This window comes from Micropterus salmoides, unplaced genomic scaffold, assembly GCF_014851395.1.
Source record: "Micropterus salmoides isolate LMB-PRFRI ecotype aquatic unplaced genomic scaffold, ASM1485139v1 Ms_hic_scaffold_22, whole genome shotgun sequence".
NCBI lineage: Eukaryota > Metazoa > Chordata > Actinopteri > Centrarchiformes > Centrarchidae > Micropterus > Micropterus salmoides.
Genome location: NW_024041373.1, coordinates 14,915,410 through 14,940,297, shown reverse-complemented (window position 1 = coordinate 14,940,297; position 24,888 = coordinate 14,915,410). Strand labels below are relative to the sequence as shown.

Genomic DNA, 24,888 nt, shown 5'->3' with positions numbered 1-24,888 from the left:
TGTCTCACAGAGCTAATTCAGTCTGTATTTCATGTTTTCTTTTCTTTGTAGACATGTCCAGCTGAACGGACAGAAGCTGCTTATGGTGGACAATGAGACATTCCCGGAGTTGAAGCCTAAGACATTGAGGGCTGGACGGACTATAGCCATGCCTCCCATGACCATAGGCTTTTATGTCATCAAAAACATTAACGCATATGCCTGCCGAAGATAACATTGACCCTTCATCCCTGAGATACCGGTGTGATGCACAAAAGGCCGTCAAACCACCAACCCTCCTCCAGTTTCACCCAAAGCTTTAAAAAAAAAAAGTGTGGCTCTTCATTTTTTTCACCTTTCTGGAAAACACAAGGAGGTCAGACAACCACGTTGTTAGGATTTTTGCTCATGGACACTTAAGGACACTTGGTTTGAACACAAAACGATCATGTAGTTTAACAACAGCCTCTTTGAAACCTTTATTTCAATGGAAATATTTAAACCTCTCTACCAAATTATGCGTTTTCCTTGTTCTCTTCTCTGGTCCAACAAAGAAAGACTTGCCCAACACGCATAAAAAGGGCTGCACTGAACACTTTTCATTTCCTTTCACCATCAATTCCTCATATGCTACAAGACTTGTATGGACAGTGATTATTTTATGCCTTTTTATGAAGTTTTGTAGTTACAAAAAGTCCATTCTTTGACTTTTAGTTAAGCTATATTTTCTTCTTTTGGAATGTCAAACCAAGGGTTTGCTATCTGTGCATCTGCCAAGAGAGGCTTTTTTTCCGAATCCTTCACTGTCAGGCAGACAAAAAGGTATGAGAGACAACTCTCAACAGGTAGCATTTCTGAAGCATACACAAGTCAATCTCAGTTTGACTTGATCCTTTCCACAAAGAGAAAATGTTATGGTGTGTGTGTGTGTGTGTGTGTGTGTGTGTGTGTGTGTGTGTGTGTGTGTGTGTGTGTGTGTGTGTGTGTGTGTGTGTGTGTGTGTGTGTGTAAGCTCATGCCTGGACTAACCAAGTGCTCTGTGTGTATGTGTGTGTTTTATTGATAAAGCTACTGATGTGTCTGTCCAGTCTGTTTGATGTGCCTTTGATGAAAGATGCATTTCTTCCCGTGCCATATCAAGTGGATTAAAGGGAAAATCTGTTTCTTCTAAAGGCTGTTATTTTAGGGGTGTGACGATACAGTTAGCTCACGAGACGAGACAATACATGATATTGGGTTCACAAGAACGAGATGAGACGAGACATTTGAATACTATTTATAGGAAATCTTAGATGACGAACGATATGATTGGAAAAATTGTTTTTTATTTGACTAAAAGTCACAAAATGCAGAAGTGCAGGTGCATTTTGAAATGTTGCTTACATATTGTTGGTGCCTTGTCTGTCACTCTGTGGCTGTTTATTGTTTCCACCGGGTACCCAAAATGCTGCCAAACAAACGATTTAAAAGTGGCGGGGGCATCTTCTATGCTAATGTCACCTTCACACACCGTCATGCTGATATCATGAGACAGCTTTTCACCTTGACAAGAAATATCATCACGTTTTAATAATGCAAGGTTTCGTCACACTCTACTGTTTTTGTATGTTTTGTGTATCATTACTTTTCTGCTGCAGGTTTTAATCAGTTTAACTGCAGAGTACGATAGCCAGGATGTCTTGTTGGTACTGTTTGGCAATGCACATCGAATGAACAATGTGAACCCATCCATAACATTTGTCCTCACATTGCCTGCAGCCACAAAATCTGGGTTTTGCTTTAGATTCAAAACTTATAAAATACCAGTTCAGTTCAGGTGTATTTGAACCTATCTCACTATCTTCAGTGTGATCTCACGTTTTATAATCTTTTGCTGCTAGGGTTTTTTTGTACTAAATTTACATTATATATTTTACAGAATTTTGTACAAATTTACTGTCATGTTATTAGATGATGTATTGTACATAAAACAAGAGTGATGAAAATAAGTGATTTAAGCTTGGTAAGTTTACTTACACACCTAATTTATATAATTAAATACTTTGCTTTGTTTTTACATTTCTATTATAAAAGACTCAGTTATTTTAGTGACACTAATGCCCAACTCTAAAGAAAAATCTAAAATAATTTTAAGAATGTATTCATTGACTAACAGGTTGAAGGAGTGACTGTGTTAAAATGCAAACGTCAGTGTGACAATTTGCAAGAAAAGGGCTTTCCTTAAGATGGTTTATGGTTCATAACCCATGTTTCACATCTGCATTTATTTTTGTTTTATTTCATAATATTTTAAGGATCTTATTTAAAGAGGGGCTCGTTATTCTCTAGACTAAAACCAACAGATTGAGTCAAAAATGTTGTTCATGTACTCTGAATTGACATGAATAAGAACAAAGATAGCATTTCTAGACTCTTAGATGGTGGAAACAGGAGCAGGTTCAGTGTCTGAATTTATTAAATATAAAGATATAATTTGTCCTCTGAATGTGTTCATAGTTAATGTAGAGGTGTTTATATTTCTTTTGGAGAGCATTATTTTAATATGTGAAGTGTGCCTATATATTATTTTTTGTAAAGAAATGTTTACATTGATAATAAACACTTACAAATACCTAAGAAGTCATATTTGTTCTGTATATTCAGAGAAATCTGCACTAAAGCAGGGAATGCATTCCAGCTCACTACACTGCATACAACTGAGGATTTGGTCCCATCATGCGAATTAACATTGAGCAATGCAACGGGACTCAGTTCTCAGGATATGACAGGGATCTGCAGAAGCAAGTGGTTGCAATAGAAGAAAATGAGAATGAGATGAGCGAACCTGATTTATATTTGCACGGGAGCACAAAGAAAAGCAGAAATATCCTCGTAGAAAAAGAACCTATCAATAAAAACTGTAATTCTAGCTGAGTCCTTGAACAAAGGTACTGGAGTATTAAAGGTTCTGCTGGTGGCATACACATTCGCTCTTACAAACAGATACTGTTACACTCTGTGGCCCCAGATGTGAAAGCAGCTGGAGCAAGTCTTTGTAGTGGGAAGAGTGCTGTCTTGTCACTGCATGAGGCAGCTGCTGATGGGAAACATGAAGCCAGGATGGGCCTAAAACCTCGAGATCTTAGCTTTGGCCCAGACAGACTAAACCTGGGCCAGACCTGGCTCTGTGTCTGCTGATGAATAGGCACCTGGGATCTGCGTGGTAGAATCATGTAGAAGGAAGATGAAGGACTACGGTTAGATCTTGTGGGCCCCTGGATTAAAATGCTTGTCTGTTCAGACAGAAAACTGCACTGAAATGATTTCTATAGAAAGCAAGACTGGCTGAACTGTATTGAAGTTTCATGACAGTGAGTCATTAACACTGGCGGCCCTTCAAGATCCGTGATCCAAAGCATGTACCTTTAATTATATTTTTGTTTTAAGTTCCATTCATGAGAAATGGGCTCTAGCTTTCATGTAAGTAACAGAAATGTTTGGTCTCAGAAATGAACTTCAGGAACAGTCCCATTTTACATGTGGTTGATTTCAAACAGGCCAACGTTGTTGATGTGTCAGAATAAAACCAGACTCGTTAACACCTGGACCATTTAATCACGGGCCTCAGGGAGAGAAAACTATTATTCATTATACTGTGAGGGCCATACATACTATATATGCACATTTAGATGAATATGGAGACATGCTTTATTTACAAAGCACATACAAACCTGCAAAACAGAGAGTGAGAGAGCTGTTCTAAATGTTCTAAGACAATTTTTATGTTTGATACATGCATCAAACATTGTATGCCAGGGTGAGATGTAATCTAAATAACTTCTAGTTTGAAACAGGACCAACATAAAATTTAAAGTATGTTTGCTGTGTAAATTGAGCACCCCTGAGCTGTAAGTGAAGAATTAACAATAACTGACCAAAGTGATAATGATCAATAAGGCCTTAGCAAACTTCCTGACATTCAGACCAGGATCTTATCAAACCAGTCCATGCCAATGGTTTTGTTTGGCAAACGCTGGTTCATATAAACCTGTACCTTGTGATAACAACCGCTGAGCGTCACTTCCTCGTACAAAATCTAATTGTGTTGTGATTTAGGAGGACTGCACCGTGTCTGGCCACTTCTGCGTGACAGTGCCTCCTTAGTGGAGGTAACTGTTACCCAGGGCTGCCTAACACTGTTTATACTCAGTGATCCATTTTGAGACATGCAAGGCCCCCTCGCCCTGTTAGCATACACTGAGGATTTCATGATGTTTACTCTGTATATACAGGAGTCAGCTTAAATAAGATTTCCATGAATGCTGGATCCCCAGAAAACTGATGGACTAGATTAGACTTTGGCCCACAACGTAGAACTCTTGGCATTTTGGACCACTTTGACCCAAGCAAGGTTAATAAAATATAAATATTTACGTTACTATGGGGTTCTTTGCTCCGCTCAGAAGCCAAGCATACAATCTGCGCTGAATATTATGATACAACACAGGTTTGTTGTAGCAATCAATACAGTCTCTGAGAAACAGCCTGGTGTTTTGGTGTGTTTGTGTTTGTTTATATGCAGCATACATGGTCGGCCGATTTATCGGGCTGATATTTGGCATTTTGAGATAATCGTCATCGGCCGATACCTGCACTCACGAGGCTGATATACCTTCATGACATCCCATTCTAAATCCATAGGCATTAATATGGAGTTGCCCCCCCCTTTGCAGCTATAACAGCTTCTGTTCCTCTGGAAAGGCTTTCTACAGGATTTTAGAGTTTGTCTGTGGGAGCTGTTTCCCATTCATCCAAAAGAGCATTTGTGAGGTCAGACACAGATGTTGGACAAGAGGGCCTGGCTCGCAATCTCTGTTCTAATATATCCCAAAGGTGTTGGATAGGGTTGAGGTCAGGGCTCTGTGCTGGCCTGTCAAGTTCCTCCACACCAAACTTCTCTTTATGGAGCTGGCTTTGTGCATGGGGGAATTGTCACATTGAAAGAGGAAAAGGCCAAAAACAAAACTGTTGGAAGAACTAATGTCTAGAATTGCATGCTGTAGCATTATGATTTCCCTTAATAAAGACCACACCATTTCATTAATGAATAAAAATTCCATCTAAAACAACACGGTACTGGCTAAGACAACCATGTATATTAGATTGTACTCTGCATGGAATAATGAAATAATACATGACTTTCTTTGTTTTGATATAGATACTATATCAGTATCGGCCATTGAAAAATCCATCGGTTGACCACGACTATAATGCTAACTTTTGATAATATTAAATACAATAATATTTAATAATATGTTATATATTTAGAATTTTTATAATATTTTACAATATATTATAACTTGATTTACTTGTCTTACAAATTTTGAAAAATAGAAGACATTTGTGAGCTGGGACTTTTTAATGCTGGCCAAGCACTCTAAGCACTAAGCAAATAAATTAGTTAATAACTTCTCCTTATTGATCAGATTTGTGTTTAATATAATAACAATAATAATAATAATAATAATAATCTTTATTTGTAGAGCACTTTTCAAAAACAAGTTACAAAGTGCTTTAACAAGTGTAAAGTGTAAAAATTATGTGTATGTACATGTAGCCTACTCTGTATATAGGCCTAAATATCCAGCCGAAAGGCCTCTCTATTATTGTGATCTTCATATTGTGAACTAGTTCTTGTTTGTCTGTATGTATAAATATATAAATGTAGATCTGTATTTGATGCTCTGTTTATGCTTGTATGCTGTTCCTCAAATGTAAGTCGCTTTGGATAAAAGCGTCTGCCAAATGAGTAAATGTAATGTAAATGTAAAAGAAAATGTATTAGTATTGTACGATTTTGTTCAGTTTTCACACACATTTTAAGGATTTCTTTATTCGGCCTATTTTCGTAGAGGTTTGCAAACCAAGCACAGCCTCTCAATCATGTGTCCCGCGTCCACATGACTTTATACCGCCTCGCCGACCACCAAGCTCCCCGAGGCTTCTCCCTCCCAGCCCATTGAAGAAAACAGCCACTCACAAACACTCATACAGGGACGATCCCTAACTGTAGTCAGATCAGCGCTGTAAGCGGACGCTTCCTGCATAGCCCCGCCTATGTCACATGACTCCTAAGCGGCGTCGCGAGGAAGGAAGCATTTGGGTGGTGGTTGAGACAGCAGCAGCGATGAAAACGCCCACAAGCTGCAAGAATCACTGAAGAGAGTTAAAGTTTGGCGACAGCAGAGACTCTGAAGATGTTGGGATCAACCGGCTCAGAAAACACACAGTGAGTTGTTGTGGCGTGAACTGTAACTGGGTGTCTGTCAGTGTGCAATGAAGAAGTTTGGAATGGGGAAATAACTTACGGCTGTAGGCAAAACACGGAATGTAATTCACGGATCGGAACGGCCCCCCAGGTGAAACAAAAAGATTCAGTTGTTGAGCTTTGGCATCAGCTGTGACCCACATACCGGCTCATATGGTTACATATCACTGTACCTGTGTGGAGCTTTCAGTGTGACTGCGCTGTTGATACAGGAAACGGCTCAGATGAACAGCACTGGGTTAATTTCAAGAGAATTTCACCACATGCTGGGTCACAGCACATTAACATGGCCAAATTGCATTCAAGGGGCCAGTAGGCTTTGTGCACGGCTTTGATGATGGTTAGCAATGTTAAGGAAGTGCTGCAATTACTTAGTTCCCCCTTTCCCCCTTGCTTTCAGTTTGTCCAGGGGCTAATGTGTTCATAACTAGGCCCGTGTACAAATGATATTCCAGTGACTCACTGTCAATGAACTTATGGCTAAATTTAAACACATGAAAATGATGTCAGTATAGACTGGGATTATTTTGACAGCTATCCATGGGCAGCCATCTTTGTTCAAAGAAAAATCTGTGGCAGAATATCCAATGCAAAAATGGCTGTGAAATATACTGATGATCAGATTGATGTTCATTCCTTTGGACTGCATGCTGTGGTAAATTATAATTTTTAGTTTGTCTCGTGTATATATACACACACACACACACACACACACTCTATTTCAACATTTCATCAGATAAAGCTGTAGTTCCTTTCTTCCCTCACGATCAAGATTTTAACTTCTTCTTTTGCAGACATTTATGCTTTACAATCCCCTCCCCAGACTCTGTTTCTTGTCTTTTGCCTCAGTACTTTGAACCTTTTTCTGTCTAGCATGATGCATGGGGAGTGGTTGGTGTAAATAGAACACCGGAGTGAAGCAGGGCAGGAGTGTGTCTGTGGTCCAGATGAAGTGCTTGCTGATCGCCAGTGAGAGCGCAGAGGTCCTCTTCCACTGGACTGACCCAGACTTTCAGCAGAGTATCCAGGAGCAGTATGGGGCTTCTCAAGAAGAGGGCCAGGGGGTAAGGAGGATGAAATTTGATAGCATTCCTGTTGTTGTTAGAATAACTTAATTTAATCTTTATTTTATTTCTTTGTTTTAATGTTTAGCTTCCAGCCTTCGAGGACAGCATCAGCACCCTGTTTGCCCCCATCATTATCTCTTGCAGCACCATGGTGTACAGGCTGGGTGACAGCTACACCTCCTTCACCACAGAGAACAACCATATCTATGTTCTACACCAGGTAGCGCCTGCCTTCCAAAGTAAAAGCCGCACAAATCCCCCAGATTAACTCTCTTCATGACTTCTTAAAAATAAAAAAAGCATGTGATTTAGTTCTTATGCCTTGTTCTGAAATGCCTTCATGTATGAAGCGGATTCCTGCATTCTTGAACTTCGCCTTGCCAACAGTAACAGCGCTGTGACCTAAATGCGTTATGTTTGTCATGTGAGTCTTGTTAAGGAATCAAACCAGGCTTTGTACTCCTGTACCGCATGACACAATGATCAAGTCCAAACACTTGTTTCAAGTTCATTCAGTGTCAGTGCCTTTTTAGGTCTTTCTCGTGCAAATATACATTCCTCAGAGAAGAGTTTAATACAACCATCTTCACTTGAATTTGCATTTTATTCACGTGCCTCTTGTGTCCTCCTCAGTTCGATGAGTGTCTCTACATCGCTGTGAATGGAGATGGTGAGGAGGAAGAGGATGACCTGAGGAGGAAGATCTATGTGATGAAGAAGATGATTGAGGTCCTGTTTGGCATGGTCACCCTCAGCAGTGCCCTCCTCAGAAAAGAGTAAGACATTGTTTTTGTGATCCTTCTTGATGGGACGGACGGTTTTAACGCTTTGTGTGGCTCATAACTGTGCTGTTTGTCGCCAGGCTGCGACCTCAGGACACAGAGCAAAGAGCGAGGCTGTGGAAGCATCTGCAGAGCCTGCTGGAGACCTACAGCCACCTCCGAGAGAACGACCAGAGCTTCTTAGTGGAGGTGCAATGCGTTGCTTTGTCTTTGCAACCTGTTTGTGCAGACTTTTGATGCCTTGATACAGATTCAAGCTAATATCTTTGCCCCCTCAGTGTCATGAAAATGCACATTATTATTTATTATTTCATGATGTGTCTGTGTCTTTATTGAATAATGATTCATATTTATAGTGTTGTCTCTTTTTTTTCTTCTTCATGCTGAACAATACACTGTACTTGTGTCTTTGTTTCATTCAACTAACTCTGACTGAAATGCCCCTCCCTCACAGTTTTGGGGCATTGGTAAACAAACATTTAATTTTTTTATTTGTGTATTTATTTCAATGAGTTGCATCACTTGTTAGTGAAGCCCTAGCTATCCTTGGTGCATTGCTACATCTGATTTAGGATGTAACATTTCTAACCACTAGATGGCAGCAATGGCTTGAAAGACTACGTTTTCTTACTGTTGCTTTAATTTGATGTTCATATTATTTTTTTTGTTCTCCCTATACTTTTTGTTGGTTGATTTCCTTTTTAAGGCTTTAATATCAAAATGGCTATGTTCAGTTGAAGAACTTTTTAGGTTATATTAATAAATCATAGCCCTAAAAACAAACAACAACTTGCCTTGCCAGCTATCCCTCTGTCTGCTTTCTTAGTAGAGAAACTGGCCAATTCAAAGTTAACAATTACATTATTGAGGGCTAACTCTATCAGTGCTCATGTTAGGATGGAAATGATGGTTAAAATGCTCTCCTGTTGTCTCCTCCCTTTTGTCAGGCAGTGGAGAGGCTGATCCACCCCACACTGTGTGAGCAGTGCATCGAGTTCCTGGAGCGCCATTTAGTTCAGCAGCTCAACAGCAGCGTAGAGAGAGCAGGAGAGGAGGTGCTGCATGCCTTCATCCTGGTTCACACCAAACTGCTAGCCTTCTACTCCAGGTACAGCTAAACCGGTCATATTTATTCAGTAACTTGTACTGTATCTTATTTATAATATCTATGCCAGTGAAGAGGCTTTATTTGAATTAATTGAAATTTTTTTTCATGAAGTATGACGTCTCTTTGCTCTTCCGCTTGTTGTAGCCGCAATGCGAGCACACTCGCCACCTCAGACCTCCTGGCCCTCATCATCATGGCACAGAACATGTATCCTAGCAACGTAGACCTGGACGACCCAGGTCCTCAGGTAGGAAATGCTGACAGAAACTCACACAGCACAATGTTGGCCTTGTTTTTTGATTGATTATTGTCTGTTTCTGTGAAGGATGTTGAGAATACATCCGGTTCTGGTCCTGAAAGTTTTTATACCCCGGAGCCCTCCCCTACAGACAGAGAATCAAGCAGTTCAGGTGGGTTCATATTAATCAGTTTTTTCTATTTATATGTCCTTCTTATTGAAACTAGTGTAGATTGATAGTCTTTATTGTCAAAGAGGGAGCTTGGTTTTCACATCCAGTACATATTCCACACAGAAACATACTGATATAAGCAGTATATAAGATGCACTCCCCTCCAAAAGTATTGGAACTGGCAAATTACTTTGTTTTTGTTGTTCACTGAAGACATTTGGGTTTAAGATCAAAAGATGAGTATGAGACAAGAGTTCAGAATTTCAGCTTTTATTTCCTGGTATTCACATCTAGATGTGTTAAACAATTTAGGACATATCACCGTTTGTATTAATTCAATTCAAATTAGCTTTATAGGCATGAATGTATAACAACAATATTGCCAAAGCATCATACAAACTACATAGATCAACCCCATACATTTCATTAAACAAGTAATTAAAGCATAAAGTAATTAAAGCATACGTGTGTTTGTGTGTATAAAATAAATAAATAAATAAATAAAACAGTAAGCGTGTGTGTGTATATTAATAGACAAAAAATAAAAAAATTGATTAAAAAAATAATAAATAAATAAAAATAAATAAATCAGTATCAAATGTAAAAACAAAACAATTATTAAAATATCAAACAATCAAAATAATAATAATTTTAAAATTTGTACAATTATTTATCAGTCTGAGTTTCCACTGGTTGTCCTCACTTCATGGCATGAGGAGTCATATTTTGCATCACTTACTTCACATTTGGGGATTTCTCCCAGTAAATGGAGTTTCTGTGTGTCTGATATGAATTCGAATTTGGGGTATATTTGGGAAATAAAGTGTTTTTGTCTTAGTGTTTTATATTTAGGGCATGAGGTTAGAAAGTGCAGCTCTGTCTCTACCTGTCCTGTGTCACACTGGGAGCAGTCTCTCCTCTTGTGGTAGCCAGCTCTGTCTGTGGCGACCCTTTTCTATGGCCAGGCTGTGTTCACTCAGTCTGTATGTTGTCAACATTTTTCTTAGTTTGGGACATTTTATTGTACTCAGGTAATTTGCCAGTGTGAATTCTCTTTTTAGGGTCAGATAACACTGGAATTTACTTTGTGTTTTGGTCGTTTCTTTCCAGTATTCAATATATTTTTCTTTTTGCTTGTTGATCATTTGGTTTCGTCTGCTTGAGTTGGTATTACTGTTCTGTTGGGGACTTGTTACTGCAGAGAGCCTCAGAACCAGCTGGCTGAGGGGATTCTTCTCTGGTTTCAGCTACTGGTATGTTAGGGCTTTGTGACGGTATGTCTGGGTGTTAACTGATTTCAAGTGATGCACAGATTATTTGGTGTTTTTCTCTGCACCTGTAGGATGCTCTTACAGAACTCAGTATGAAGATTCTATGATTGTTTTGTCCCATTAGACCACAGCATTCTCAGGTGAGCAAAAATAATGGAACAAATAATCTTAAAGTAAATAACACTTAATATTTGGTGGCATAACCCTTGCTTGCAATAACTGCCTCAAGCCTGCGACCCATCGATATCACCAAACTGTTGCATTCTTTATTTGTGATGCTATTCCAGGCTTTTACCACAGCTTCTTTCAGTTCTTGTTTGTTTCGGGGGGTTTCTCCCTTCGGTCTCCTCTTAAGGAGGTGAAATGCATGCTCTATTGGTTAAGGTCAGGTGATTGACTAGGCAAGTCTAAAACCTTCTGTTTCCCCCTCATGAAGTCCTTTGTTTTGTTGGCAGTGTGCTTTGGGTCATTGTCCTGCTGCAGGATGAACTTCGTCCTGATCAGTTTCAATGCATTTCTCCGTACATTGGCAGACAAAATGTTTCTGTACTACCATCATCAGTTACATCATCAATAAATATTAATGAGCCTGTCCCAGAAGCAGCCATGCAGGCCCAAGCCATGACGTTACCTCCACCATGCTTCACAGATGAGCTTGTGTGCTTCAGATCATAAGCAGTTCCTTTCTTGCTCCACACTTTGGCCTTTCCATCACTTTGGTAGAGATTAATCTTGGTCTCATCAGTCCATAAGATTGTGTTGCAGAACTTTTGTGGCTCATCTCTGTACTTCTTTGCAAATTTCAATCTGGCCTTGCGATTCTTCCTGCTGATGAGTGGTTTGCATCTTGTGGTGTGGCCTCTATATTTCTGCTCTCTGAGTCTTCTTCCAACAGTGGATTGTGATATCTTCACCCCTGCACTGTGGAGGTCGTTGGTGATGTCACTTACTGATGTTTTGGGGGTTTTCTTCACAGCTCTCATGATATTTCTGTCATCAACTACTGTTTATTTCCTTGGCCGACCTGTTGGACGTCTGTTGCTCAGTACACCAGTAGTTTCTTTCTTTTTCAGGGCATTCCAAATTGTTGTGCTTGCTTTGCCCAGTGTTTGTCCAAAGGCTCTGGTTGATTTTCCTTCTTTTCTCAGCTTGACAACTGCTTGCTTTTCTCCCATAGACAGCTCTCTGGTCTTCATGTTGGTTTATCGTCTTTAACAGGAAATGCAGTCTTTATAGGTTTGAACCAAGGATGAAAACTTAGACTAGTCATGCAGAGCTATTTAATATTTGGACAATCAACCTAAAAGGCAACACCTGGGCAACAAGAAACAACAGTCACATGTTCCAATAGTTTTGCTCACTTTCAAACAAAGGGTGGTATGTCCTTTGTTGTTTAACACATCTAGATGTGAATACCCAACACCAGCAAATAAAAGCTGAAATTCTGAACTCTCGTCTCATCTTTTGATCTTAAACCCAAATGTCTTCAGTGAACAACAAAAACAAAGGAATTTGCCTTACCGCTCCAATACTTTTGGAGGGGACTGTACATATTTACATATACTGTACATTCATGCCCCTGCCTATATCCCAGCCCATACTCATAGTCTAGTCTGTAAATATTTGACTGTGTTAACGAGGCAGTTTGTTCACGGCAGAAGGGACAAAAATGTCCTGTATGTCAATTATAATCAGTTTCTAAACAACAACAGTATTTTGTATTTTTTGTGTGTCCGCAGACAAGGCGGTGAGAGGAAGTACTCCTGTATTTGAGTTTTTGGACCCCGACATCCAGGTGTGTGTGTATATGTATATGTATATATATATATATATATATATATATATATATATATATATATAATATATATATATATATATATATATATATATATATATATATATATTATATATATATATATATATATATATATATATATATATATATATATATTATATATATATATATATATATATATATATATATATATAATATAATTAGTGTCTATTCCTCATAGTTCATTCTGATTTGTAATATTCTAAGCTGAATAAATCGATTGTTTGGGTTGAAATGAGACAGCTGGATAAAATTATAATGTCTTCAGATGGCAGAGGACAGCTTGCAGACTCTGGAAGTTCCTCCACCTGACCCTTCAACCCCTCGCAGGGTCTTTTTAGAGGTCTCGCTCAAAGAGGGGCTGTATCCCATGATGCCTCACTCCATGTACTGTCTGCCACTGTGGCCTGGCATGACACTAGTGCTGCTAACTAAGGTTTGAGGATACCAGCACGCATCCATACGTGCACTTCCTCATTTTGCTTACAAACACACACCGTTTCTCTCTGTCTTAACACATTGTGGCCAGTAGGGAGCACACTTGTGACACATTTATCTGGACTTCTTTAACGAACTACAATTTTATACAGAGTTCACAATACCTAAACACATCTTTGCTCCCATGTTGAACCACTTACTCATATATATTTATCTCTGTTAGATTCCCACCAGTGCAGTGGCCATGTCAGTGTATAGGTTTTTGGAGGCCTTTGCCAAGCTGGAGAAACGTTTATGTGAAGGCCAAGAAGGTTCTGCTGCTATTAGAGGCCAGCCAACTATACATGACGTTCGCAGCAAATTGGATAAGTTCATTAAAGCCCTGGGGCCTAGTGAGATACAGGTATGTGTATTTTGAATACCAACATCTTGTGTTCAGGACACAATCATTTTAAATGGAAAACTGAACAGCTAAGACTTATTTTCTTTTTCCTGTGATGGCCTGTAATAAAACTGAACTGTCAACCTTCCATCCATCCTTGCTTTTTATTACAGCATCATTCACAAACCATGAAACCGTTTATAGTTCCTTACATATTATAAAAATAAGTGTGAATAATTGTAGGTAACAATGTAATATTTTCACTTTTTTATTTTACGCTTAAATGCAATCCGCTTTTGTTCCTTTTGTCTTCTATCCAGTCTGCACAGCTACAAAATGTCTGGACAGAATTCAAGAGCCGAGCCTTCGCCAGAGGGGGACCTGGGTTCAGCAAAGAGTAAGTCCACTGCAGCCCTCTGCTGGCCGAAATGCATCAGAGCAAAGCCGTTGGGATCATCCTTTGAGTGATCGCACTCTGTTTTTGTTTTAGGCTCATCCCATGGTGTAAGAATTTGAAGACCCAGCTGTGTGGAATATACCGACAGTGTTTTCTTATTGACTGTGGACCAGCCGACATTCCTCGACATCTCTCCCCCGGTCTGCAGGAACGAGCCCAGACCATGGTGCAGTGCGTATCAGTCAGCTGAACATCATTTTGCTATTTTTCAACTAAGACATCTTTCGTTGTTAATGTCTGTATCTCCTTTCTTTCTTCATCTTTTTCTATATGTTTATCCCTTTCCTGTCACCCTGTCTCTCCCAGAGAGAAACTGATGGACTGGAAGGACTTCCTGTTGGTGAAAAGCAAGAGGAATAATACCATGGTGTCATATCCTATCAGCAAAATAATCCTACTCACTGTGATGCCATGTTGTGTGTGATCTCTGTGCGTTTTGCCCAGAAGTAAATTTCAAATATTTCTGGGATGCATGCAAATTTTTTGGTCTTAACAACATTCATACACGTAGAAAACATTTTGGAATATAACAAACTGTTCCTGAAACCTGAGTGCATTGACCTTGACCCAATAAATCTCACATACCTGGAGGATTTCCCGGGCCTCATCCATTTTATCTGCGTGGACCGATCCACCGGCCAAATGATTGCGCCGTCGCTCAACATCACAGAACGCACCACGTCTGAGCTGGGGAAAGGACCAGTGGCTCATTTCATCAAAAGCAAGGTCAAGCATATTTGAAGTGCCGTGTTCATCTTATCAAGTCATTTAAGTTTCATTTAGTTGCTTTCTTTTTTTGTTCTTTTGCCTTTGTGTTAATCTAATCTAACTGTCTCTAGCTTCATATTTACTCTACAGATAACAGAGAGATCTCTGCAACAAAACTTATACACATTTTTCCAAAAATGTTTTACTATTTGGTCAAAATGTGCACTACAGCAACAGTTTGCTCATAGTTGTCTTGTCAAATTCCTGTTTATTAATCCGTACTGAAGGTGTGGAGCCTGGTCAGCACAACACGGCGCTATCTCCAGAAAGGTTACTCCACTGTCACATTGCGCGATGGAGACTTCTACTTCTGCTATTTCCTCTGGTTTGAAAATGAAACGGTAAGTTACTGGCATGTCAGTTAGGATCCAGCATTAAAAAGAAAACCATTTGGCATCCTGGAATATTGTGAAAGTATAATATAATGCATATATCTCAATCAATCAGGGCTATAAGTTAGAGGCAGGGGACATACCCATCCTACCTGATGACTCTGCCCCCATTGGGATGCTTGCATGGGACTACTACAGGTAAACAACTGTGCATGACGGATATAGATGTGATTAATCCAGAAGAGAGTGCTGCTGACTATAGAAAGTATTGTGTCCAGCAGGAAGCTGCTGCGGTACTACAGTAAGAACCACCAGGGTGAGGTAGTGAAGTGCTACGAGCTGCTGACTGTTCACCTGGGGGTCATCCCCACCGAGACCATCCTCCAGCACTGCAGGCAGCTGGCAAGCAAACTGTGGGAGCCTTCACGCAATCCTCTGCTGTAGATGCACCCACACACTTGAACTGAGTCACAGTCGCCAACATACACGTACATTTGTTGTATTGCCAAGAACCGGCGGGGCGGGGGGGGCAAAACAGCATTTTCTTGCTTTCTATGGATATATATCTTGTCCAATGCCTGTGTTTCATGCTCCCATAATGTTAAGTGTGTATAAGAATATGAATACTAAATTGACCTTAAGTTATTTATTAGAAGCACTTAGCTTTTATTGACACTCACTCCTAAATTTTTGCAGATTGTAATTTATATTTTTGAATACTCATTTATGAACGGTTTCCTATTTATTAGTAAGAATATATATATGGTTATATGGTATGTTTTTTCCTTTTAGAAATTTGCTGTTGATCGATTTTTATAAACACATACTGTTTTGCTATTACTGATATAGATTTTTTTTTTAGAAGCAATAAATATCAGAAGTCTTCATTAACTTGTTTATTCAGTCATTGTAAACAGTATTGAAATAGCACTGTTTGAACCACAGACCATTCAATTAATTTTACAAAACCACATTCCTACATGCGATGGCCCGTTTATTCATCCATGTGATGATTACTATCCTTGTATATTAGCTGGTGATGTAATAAGTTAATTGAATTCACATGAGATATGCTTCAGTCTCTACAATCATGACTGTTATGTCTAACCTTTTAGAGTTTTATTTGCTCACTCATCAGTCAGCCCTGGAGACTGTGGGCATTTGAAAGGTCAGTCCACGCTGTGTAGGATTCCTCCAGCAGGGCGAAGTTATGGAGGACCCCGTCCGGGCTCATGGTGAGAGGGAGGAGTGTGTGTAGAGTATATTATCAGTCCCTGCACTGGTGATTCACAGAGCTCCTGTGAGGTCAGTCACAGCTCCTGCAGCAACCAGGTCCCTCAAGAAGAGTTTCTCAGCGCTGATGTCATGCACCACCTGGACGATGAAAATAAAGCCATGAATAAATCACTGGAGTCAAAACATGACGCAAATTACATTAAAATGTGTACCAGTGTACGGTAATTGATCTAAACTTACTTGAGATTTCATAGCTCCCATGCGTATGGTCTCATAGTAGTGAAGCCTGGTCTCTAGGTGCTGCATATCATACCCAAACCCTGCTAGGCTCACCTGGTCACACAGCTGGAAAGCCATCACAACTGCACTTGCACCTAGTGTTGGCACCATCTACACGAGGAGAGAAAATGCTCTTGGATCGATTTCTTCAACCAGTATGAGCACCGACTACTCAGCAGTATTTTGTTCAATAAGAAATATTCAACAGAGGGAGCTTGTTAGCCTCTTTAACTGAAAGTTGTGTGTGCTCATCTTTCACTGCCTGTTGTGTGCGCGCTCATCTTTCACTGCCTTAATTTCCAGTCAGTACATCCAAAGTCAGTACATGTTTCAGCCTGGCATGTATTATTCAGGACACGTTAGGCTATACCCAGACGTGCCATTGTTCTTGGATTCCTTTTTTTCTGTTTGAATGTAGTCTTGTATGAAAAAATACAACAAAGCACAAGCAGAATGTGTCACCACTTGTCAAAAGGGAATTCAATGTAGGACATGCATGTTACGTTACAACTCACGTTCCCCTGTTTCAGAGCATATTTCTGTAGAACTTGTCCCGTCTTGTGAATAATCTCCGGGTGGAGGATCCTGAAGTTCTCTGGTTTCAGGGGAATGTCATCCACCACCTCCCTCCAGAACCACAGTTTGGACCAGAAGCTCTATTTAAAACAACATAGGAGTGGTAAAGCCTGTGAGGCAGAGAGTGATGATGTGATTGCGGCATGGCTGCATGACTTGCTATGACACTCATGGCTTATGTAATACACCATTTCTGCATACAGTTCCTGTGAGGTAGGCTTACCAGAGGCTTTTTGGTGATTACAGAAGTGAGCCAGTCTAGATCCAGGCTCTTAAAGACCACCAGAGCAACCATGGTGGTATTTTTGTAGTCGTTTGCAGAGTGAGGTGCTCCCTCTGGGTAAATCAGGCGGATGGTGGTACGTAAACCAGCGTCTCTCTCAAAGCCAGACACTGGAGCATTATTCAGCCTGGTAGCAGAGATGAAAATGCATCTATGAAATTGATTGTCTTTTGTTGATACTCTGTATTTTCTTTATGCATATTGCATTTAACCTGTCTGTCTGACACTGGCACACATACCTGATGATGATGTCGTACTGATCTATATGGGATCCAAGATGGCTCCCGTGAAGAACCCCTCCATTGCCTACCACCACGCATCGCCTGCAGCTGCCTTCTCCCCTCAGTGATGGAGGCAGGCCAGGCTGAGGCAGAGAGGCAAGAGCCAGGGCCAGATGTTCTTCACTGCCCAGGAGCCCCAGAGGAGGGGACAGATCCCAGGGCACAGGCCTGTCCTGCTGCACATACACAGGGATGTCAAGGAGGCTTGCAGAACACGACAGGGGCTTGAGGTGGTTCAGACACCAGCGAGGCTGACATGGACCGGACAGCAGGGAGGCTGACTGATTTAGTAAGACCTTAAGAGAGGGGCAAACATAGAGAGATGTTTGGTAAGAGTCAAGAAATTATGCAAAATGATTATACGATGTTCATCCATACCAGATCTTTGGGATGCGGGTTGTCTTCACTGAGAGTTTCCACGTTATCCAAGGGGAAATATGCAGGAATCAGAATAGCCAAGTAGCATATGATTAGCAGCGTCAGACTGAAGGCAAGGTTCTCACTCCTGTGCAGTAGAGAAAACTAACAACAGAACTTGCTTTATTAAGTAACAGCTCCGCAACATATACACAGTACCTGCAGAGATGTACCTGCTGAGGAAAAATTCCCTGGAGTCAGTCTTTGTGACTCCTCGCTGTCTGTGAAAGACAGGCGTTGGTGATGCCGCCTCCGCAGCCTCGGGCAGCAGTGGAGAGCCATCGTCTGGGTCCTCTACACTCAAGTGATTCAGCGTCACCATGGCAGCTGTTCTTCCACCTAAAACACATACAAACATGTTATTGAACTCACAGTAGTGATAATAAATCCTTTTGAACTAATATTGCGTCTCCATACAGTAAAGACAAACTTTCTTAATAACATAGTATTTAAAGAGTCAGAATTCCATGTTTTCTATGTCACTCAAAATGACTGATGATACACTAAATCATCAAGACGAAAAAAAATTGAGTAGTATGAATGATAGAACTTACAGCCAGCCTGGTACAGCCAGCCTGGTAGAGATGTAAGCTGCCAGTTAACAGTCTGTGCAGCTAAAATGGCTGCTTCTGCTTGCTACTCCAGTGAACCCTTCCCTCAATAACACTGGTTAACCATTAACATGTCACTCAGTCACACTCGGCAGGAATACATGCAAATTAGTGTGTGTGTGTGTGTGTGTGTGTGTGTGTGACAAATATATTAATGGTTTACTTTAATGGAACAAGTACCAAAGCCGAGGCTGACAGGGATTGATTGTTGATGTGCTAGAAAACAGATATTTACAAGGTCTCACTTGACACTAAGTAATGAAACCTTTATGAATAACATAATCCCCCAAAACAGTGTGTTTATGAGGGTTATGCTCATGTGAAAGAGAAGTACGCACTGGTGCAGCAACAAGAGTGAGTATGTGGAATGAATGTAACCTCAGCTCATGAACTGGGCATGACATGCCTGAAGGGCTGGATGTACTTAATATAAAAGCGTGTGTGTGTGAGTGTGTGTATCTGACCTTCCGGGACACATTTCAGACTGAAGATCAGAAGCTGATTGGGAGCGTCTTGTCCAATTGGGGACAAAAGTGGTGTCCTCAACTGATGAATGGGCCAGTGGTTAATGTTAAGCCAGTAGTTGTCAGGGTTAGGGGTAGTTTAGGGTTAGGGAAGTAGTGTTATGGTTAGGGTAAATCTCCAGGAAATTAATATAAGTTTGTGTAATGTCCAAAAAGTAAGTAAACATGCATATGCGTGTGTGTGTGTGTGTGTGTGTGTGTGAGCATGACAGAGAGGAAAAGAGGTAGAGGGAATAAGAGCGGTAGAATGTTGGGCAGGCAAGTACACACAAATATACATGCCTACATACACCAAAGTGCACGCACACCTGTTTGTTGGGGTAACACAATGTCCCACCATGAACCTGGTATTCCAGCCAGGAAGCCACTAGACTTGCAGCACTTCTGTATAAAGTACCTCGCAGTCAGTCGAGTCATCTGCCACTTTTCTTTGCTTTTACTCCAGATTGTTTAAACACTTAAGCTGCTAAAAATTTCTTGACTGACTGTTGCTTTTCTTTTTGTAGCTTTGTACTCTTTATGCAAACGGCGATGGAAGAGGTTCTTCAGTGGGCAGCCAATGTGATGGATAAAACAGGAATAGAAAAGAAAGCTCAGGTAGGTGAGAGAAATAGACTACTTATGTTTCCAAAGAGACCAAAGAGAGTATGTGATGATTTTATGTCTTTTCTTACAGCAAGTATGGCTCCTAGAATGATTATCATTAGACACAATAGGGTTTGTTTGTTCCCAGCACAGCAGATTATATATTATAGTTTATGTTACTGTTACCACAATAAGACATATTTGAAGAGAATAGGTGAATAGGTTTCTTATGTGAAGACATGTGCTTTAATGAAGTGAACCCCGAACTTGAAGAGAAAATGTCTGTCAGCCTACTTCAACATCTATTTGCATCCATATCAATAAACAGTTTTAGTTGGATATGTTTATTTTTTAACATTAATATGTTGGCCCTGAGTGAAGTTAAACTGAACTCACCAGTTTCAGCAAATGCTGTTTTAGTCAAAGGGTTTCTTACTTGAAGTTTAATTAACAGTGGAGAAGAAGAAGAGAAGATTTACCGTTCAAACACATAAACATGATATTTATGTTTGCTCCAACAGTGAACTCTGTGAATCAAGACATTTGGGGAAAGTTTTATTTCCTGATACCATACAAATTGACTTTTACTCTTTATTTCTGAAAACTACACAGTCTTGGTGCATTCATGTGCTCCTCCGATAATCCGATAATCTAATTTACCGAGTTGTGAAGTCATTCTTTTGACTTCGGTGTGTTCATCTGCTTTTAAATTGGAATTAGGACAGTACTACAAAGATGTGTTGGATTGTTATTGCCATTGTCATTTCAAGATGCTGAAACAGTTTGAGGCTTTCTATTACAAAGTGTCCCAGAGTTGTTACTGCATCAGTACATTACTTGCAACCACTAAAATATTGCTTGTGTTGCAAATACTGCTAATAAAAAACTTTTTCTTATTATTATTAATCTGGGTCATTCTACATGGACAGCAAGCTTACCATTATAACCTATACCATATTACAAATGACATGTTAGCAAAAAAAGTATATGCAATACGTAATTTCACACCAAACATTTCTAACCATCATGTTGTCCCCCATTTTTCTACGTGTATGATGTCAACAACTTAGCAACTCGTGCATGAAAGTTTTCTCAGACTTTCCAAGTTGTTGTTCTGACTTCAGAGGGTGTTCACATGTATTCCCAGTCCGGAAATCATTTTTTCTGATTATTCCGACACACTGTTTTGCCATGTATTTAGATTCCTTTTTATTTCTTTTATGTGCACCGAATCAAAACCAACTCAATAACTTCATGTACAATCATTCACTCTGTGGTTCTTTTAAATGGACTATGTGTTTTTATCTATTAAATACTTTATACACAAAAAACAAAACAACCCACCAACCAATAAAATAAATAATAATGTTATTTTAGTCTACAAATAAAACAAGACAGATAAAGGGCCGCATACACAACTAACAGCATGTGAGAAGGAGTTTATTGGAAATGTTGCTTTTGTAATGGCCAAGCCTAGCTTGCACTATGCTGTGAATTTATTTTGACATTAACACTACCATTCCCAGCTCTCAACACCCCTTAACCTACTTGGCACATCTACTTTACATGCCAATATGGTACCTCTCCCGTCTAGGTTTTCTAACAGTGTTTTCAACACTAGCACTATTTCTGTCATTTTCCAGGCAGAGGAGAGAGGGAAGATGATCTCCTCAGACCTATACTGTGAGGTTTTGGATCTGAGCGGAGGAGAGAATATCACAGAGCTGTGCAAAACACAAAAGAAGATCAAGAAGACGTACTCACCCAGAGTGTCTGTGGAAACCCCTGTGGTGAGCCACACTTTTCAGAAAGCTTAACTTCATGTGCACAACTTAGATGTAAAATTGAAACTCTGTCTCTATCCTGTCCCTCTGTGTTTCTGTGTGTATGTGTGTGTCTCTGTGTGGACAGATAGGGCCGGAGGATACTGCAGAATTCATGAATGCAGCCAGTCAAGGCAAACTGAATGTGATAGACAAGTATCTGGCTGATGGTGGGGACCCTAATGTCCATGATGAGGTATACTCTCCCTCTGTGGCAGTAAAACAGACACATTCACAACAAACTACTTACAATAATTTAAAACTTCCCAGCTGAAGCGGACAGCGCTACATCGTGCCTCTCTGGAAAGACAGACTGCAGTTGTCCAAATGCTTTTAGAAAAGGGAGCCGATATCAACTTTAAAGATCAAGTAAGACGGGCAGGAACATTGCTTGTTTGTAAAGATGATGATGCGATTGGGTGAGATTATCTCCGCACACTAAAGCTCCAACCTCTAGTAGCCTGAAGTCAGCACTATTAATAGGATAGGGCCCTCCTACTGTGTTTCAGCTGGGCTCCAGGGCCATACACTGGGCCTGCAGAGGAGGAAGCCTGGGAGTTGTCAAAGCCCTGAAGAGCCACAGGGCTGACCTGAACGTTAGAGATAAGGTGAATGCGCTTTTTATTTGTGCCTGAATTTGAACTGGGGTTCCTTCTTGTGTATCTGTGAACATACTGTATGTGTTCAAATGATATGCAGTTGGTCCTTTATGTGTTTATATGTGTATTATATGTGGATTTGCATTCAAATAACCCAGTCACAGTATTTGTCAATGTCTGCATTGCAGTTGTACAGCACTCCTCTGCATGTGGCCACAAGGACAGGCCACACCACCATTGTGGAGTACCTGCTGTCCTGTGGTGCCAAAATCAACTCCAGAGATAGGGTATGCAGCAGCTCAACCACGTGTTCCGCCTCTGTGTTTCGTCATCTCTATTATTCCTTTTATTATTGTTAATAAAATAAAAATGTCTAATCCCAGGAAGGGGACACAGCCCTGCATGATGCAGTGCGTCTCAACAGATACAAGATAGTGAAGCTGCTCATAGTGGCAGGGGCTGACACAAAAATAAAAAATCATGTGAGTTTGTCCATTTGTAGGGCATGTCAGGTCTATCTTGAAGAGGGTTTTAAAGGATTGGTTTGACATTTTGGGAAAACAGCTTATTGAGAGTTAGATTCGATGATCAATACTATTATCATAACTGTACGTTAAATATGAGGCCACAGCCAGCAGCCAGTTAGGTTAGCTTAGCATAAAGACTGGAAACAGGGTAAAACAGCTAAAGCTCTGTAATTAACACCATATATCTTGTTTTTTAATCCACACAAAATCTAAGGTGATAATTTGCTGTTTTATGAGCCGGATTATTTCTTGGCCGTGCACAATAACTTCCTAGTCCCAGCAGAGAAATAGTCTGGCACATAAAATGGTGAATTGACTTTTTAAAACTGATTTTGTTTTAATTAAATAAAAAATATGTGTTCCCTTTCCCTGGATAGCTGCTTCCCCGTGTTTCTAGCCTTCATGCTAAGATAAGCTAACCTGTGGCGCCCCACCCTAATGGTTAAGGCACATACCACATATTTGCAATAAAGAGATAAGCTTTCTTGCTGGCTGTAGCCTCACATAAATGTACAGACATGAGGCTGGTATCAATCTTTTCTCATAATAAGAAAGCAAATAAGCATGCTTCCCAAAATGGAGTACTATTCCTTAATAATATACTGTGGCTCATATCTCAACACTATACATACAATATGACCCCACTCTAACAAGCTGACAGTATGAACTATGTTACAGGAAGGAGTCACAGCAGTGCAGCAGGTAAAACAGTGGCAGTTTGACATCATGGAGATCCTGCAGAGACTGGAGAAGCTGAGGGAATTGGGACTGGTACCGCCTGAAAACACCTCGAGAGAGAGGAGTGACTAGTGCAAAAGATGCACATCTACTCATACAGTATATTCCTTTAACGTTGCTCTCCATCTGTCTCAGGTTCAAAATACATCCAGCAATTCCACTGTAGGTCAGTGTACATCATATTTGAGTATATGCGTTATATGTGCTCACCAACAAAATCTGCCTTTCTGGGGCATGGCTGTTAAACCTCTAAGGTTAGTCTGAACTATGACACTAGAAAAATGTGTGTGACGGATTCAAAATGATCTGCTTATCTCAAAAAAGGAGGCAGAAAACATATGAATAAGGAAACAAAGCTGAATTTCTCACAACCTTTTGCCAAGCTTTGGCTTTTGATATTTGCTTCCAAAGAGCTTTATCATCTCAGGAGCACTCCGATGGATGTTTCGTATCTGATTTGGGATGTCTTTGGAAGTGGAATAATATTAATAGGTAGTGCTGTGCAGAAGCTGCGTTTGAATATACATCAAAAGGTCCTTGTTTTATCAAGGCAACAGACAAGGCCAGAGCACACAGCAGTACTGTGTTTGAGATGTCAGCTGATGATAGCAGAGATGGCTGGTATGCCTCCGCTAAAGTCAGGGATTCAAGGAGAGCTCAGTGGGCATATTTTCCTTCTATCATCAGTGGCTCAAATGTTCCTGAGGGAGGGTGGTCATTTACACTGGGGAAACCAACAGCTTGCTCCCTTGCTTACAATGTAGTTGTTTATGTATAGTTAGTCAGTATGCATGCAGCCATTCATTTTGTGAGCACATTTTGTTCAACATATACTGTGCTACTGCTGTATTTATCATAACGTGAAAGTAAAATGCTGTTTTGAAAAGCAGTTGCAGTTACTGTCTTCTGTTATATACCAATGTGTTCATTGTAGACAACTCATCAGCTACATTATCTGCCGCACACAATATTTCCTGTTCCAAGCAACGGCGGTGTAACTGTCAGGGACCTTAGTGGAGACGCATAACATGTACAATACAAGGTTAAACACACTACATGAAAGTGTTTTATTTTGCCATCCTGACTCTAACAGAGATAAAAAAGCACATTTTCAAAGGAATATCATGTATCAGAAAGAAACTCCCCTCTTAAATCTGTTGGACTCATACATGTTTTACAGCTTTAGTTCTACAAGCAGTGTGCTGTTGTGCTGTGCTGTTGCTGAGGGCTGGAGTGGTGTAGAATGAGAAGGGGGGATGGGGAAACTGGAGGCT

At 40.2% G+C, this 24,888-nt stretch overlaps 4 protein-coding genes across 9 annotated transcripts in view; 3 read left to right on the top strand and 1 right to left on the bottom strand.

The window, feature by feature from the left end:
* hpse2 (heparanase 2) overlaps positions 1–2,595 on the top strand; it is a 57,302-nt gene extending 54,707 nt beyond the window's left edge. For 2 of the 3 annotated variants that reach the window (XM_038737979.1, XM_038737980.1), the window contains exon 13: positions 52–212. In XM_038737979.1, coding sequence (XP_038593907.1) covers positions 52–96 — 45 coding nt within the window. In that variant the 3' untranslated portion in view covers positions 97–212. Of the gene's footprint in view, positions 1–51 lie in introns of all 3 variants that reach the window. The other variant, XM_038737976.1, reaches the window with a different exon arrangement.
* A 3,494-nt stretch (positions 2,596–6,089) lies between these two features.
* On the top strand, positions 6,090–16,022 carry hps1 (HPS1 biogenesis of lysosomal organelles complex 3 subunit 1). Of its 3 annotated transcripts, none has more exons than XM_038737536.1 (18): positions 6,090–6,247; positions 7,160–7,350; positions 7,439–7,573; positions 7,987–8,129; positions 8,216–8,324; positions 9,083–9,243; positions 9,388–9,490; positions 9,569–9,653; positions 12,664–12,719; positions 13,027–13,194; positions 13,420–13,599; positions 13,899–13,975; positions 14,069–14,206; positions 14,342–14,407; positions 14,617–14,761; positions 15,031–15,144; positions 15,251–15,333; positions 15,417–16,022. In XM_038737536.1, the coding sequence occupies exons 2-18, from the start codon at positions 7,234–7,236 to the stop codon at positions 15,577–15,579; spliced, it is 2,043 nt and encodes a 680-aa protein (XP_038593464.1). In that variant the 5' UTR covers positions 6,090–6,247; positions 7,160–7,233; the 3' UTR covers positions 15,580–16,022. The 3 variants fall into 3 exon arrangements, with proteins under 3 accessions (XP_038593464.1, XP_038593463.1, XP_038593465.1); XM_038737535.1 differs by having other exon boundaries at positions 15,414–16,022; XM_038737537.1 differs by lacking the exon at positions 13,027–13,194 and having other exon boundaries at positions 15,414–16,022.
* Positions 16,017–18,875, bottom strand: st3gal7 (ST3 beta-galactoside alpha-2,3-sialyltransferase 7). 2 transcript variants are annotated; one of them, XM_038737538.1, is made up of 8 exons: positions 18,776–18,875; positions 18,381–18,546; positions 18,169–18,295; positions 17,749–18,086; positions 17,450–17,636; positions 17,166–17,306; positions 16,612–16,761; positions 16,017–16,509 (listed from the first exon to the last, which is right to left on the bottom strand). In XM_038737538.1, exons 2-8 carry the CDS (start codon positions 18,527–18,529, stop codon positions 16,423–16,425), a joined length of 1,179 nt encoding a protein of 392 aa, XP_038593466.1. In that variant the 5' UTR covers positions 18,530–18,546; positions 18,776–18,875; the 3' UTR covers positions 16,017–16,422. The 2 variants fall into 2 exon arrangements, with proteins under 2 accessions (XP_038593466.1, XP_038593467.1); XM_038737539.1 differs by lacking the exon at positions 18,776–18,875 and adding an exon at positions 18,661–18,763.
* An 854-nt stretch (positions 18,876–19,729) lies between these two features.
* LOC119917292 (ankyrin repeat domain-containing protein 2) lies at positions 19,730–24,471 on the top strand. The gene is made up of 8 exons (XM_038737540.1): positions 19,730–19,939; positions 21,571–21,717; positions 21,839–21,946; positions 22,021–22,119; positions 22,260–22,358; positions 22,538–22,636; positions 22,733–22,831; positions 23,555–24,471. Exons 1-8 carry the CDS (start codon positions 19,862–19,864, stop codon positions 23,684–23,686), a joined length of 861 nt encoding a protein of 286 aa, XP_038593468.1. The 5' UTR covers positions 19,730–19,861; the 3' UTR covers positions 23,687–24,471.
* The last annotated feature ends 417 nt before the right edge of the window (positions 24,472–24,888 follow it).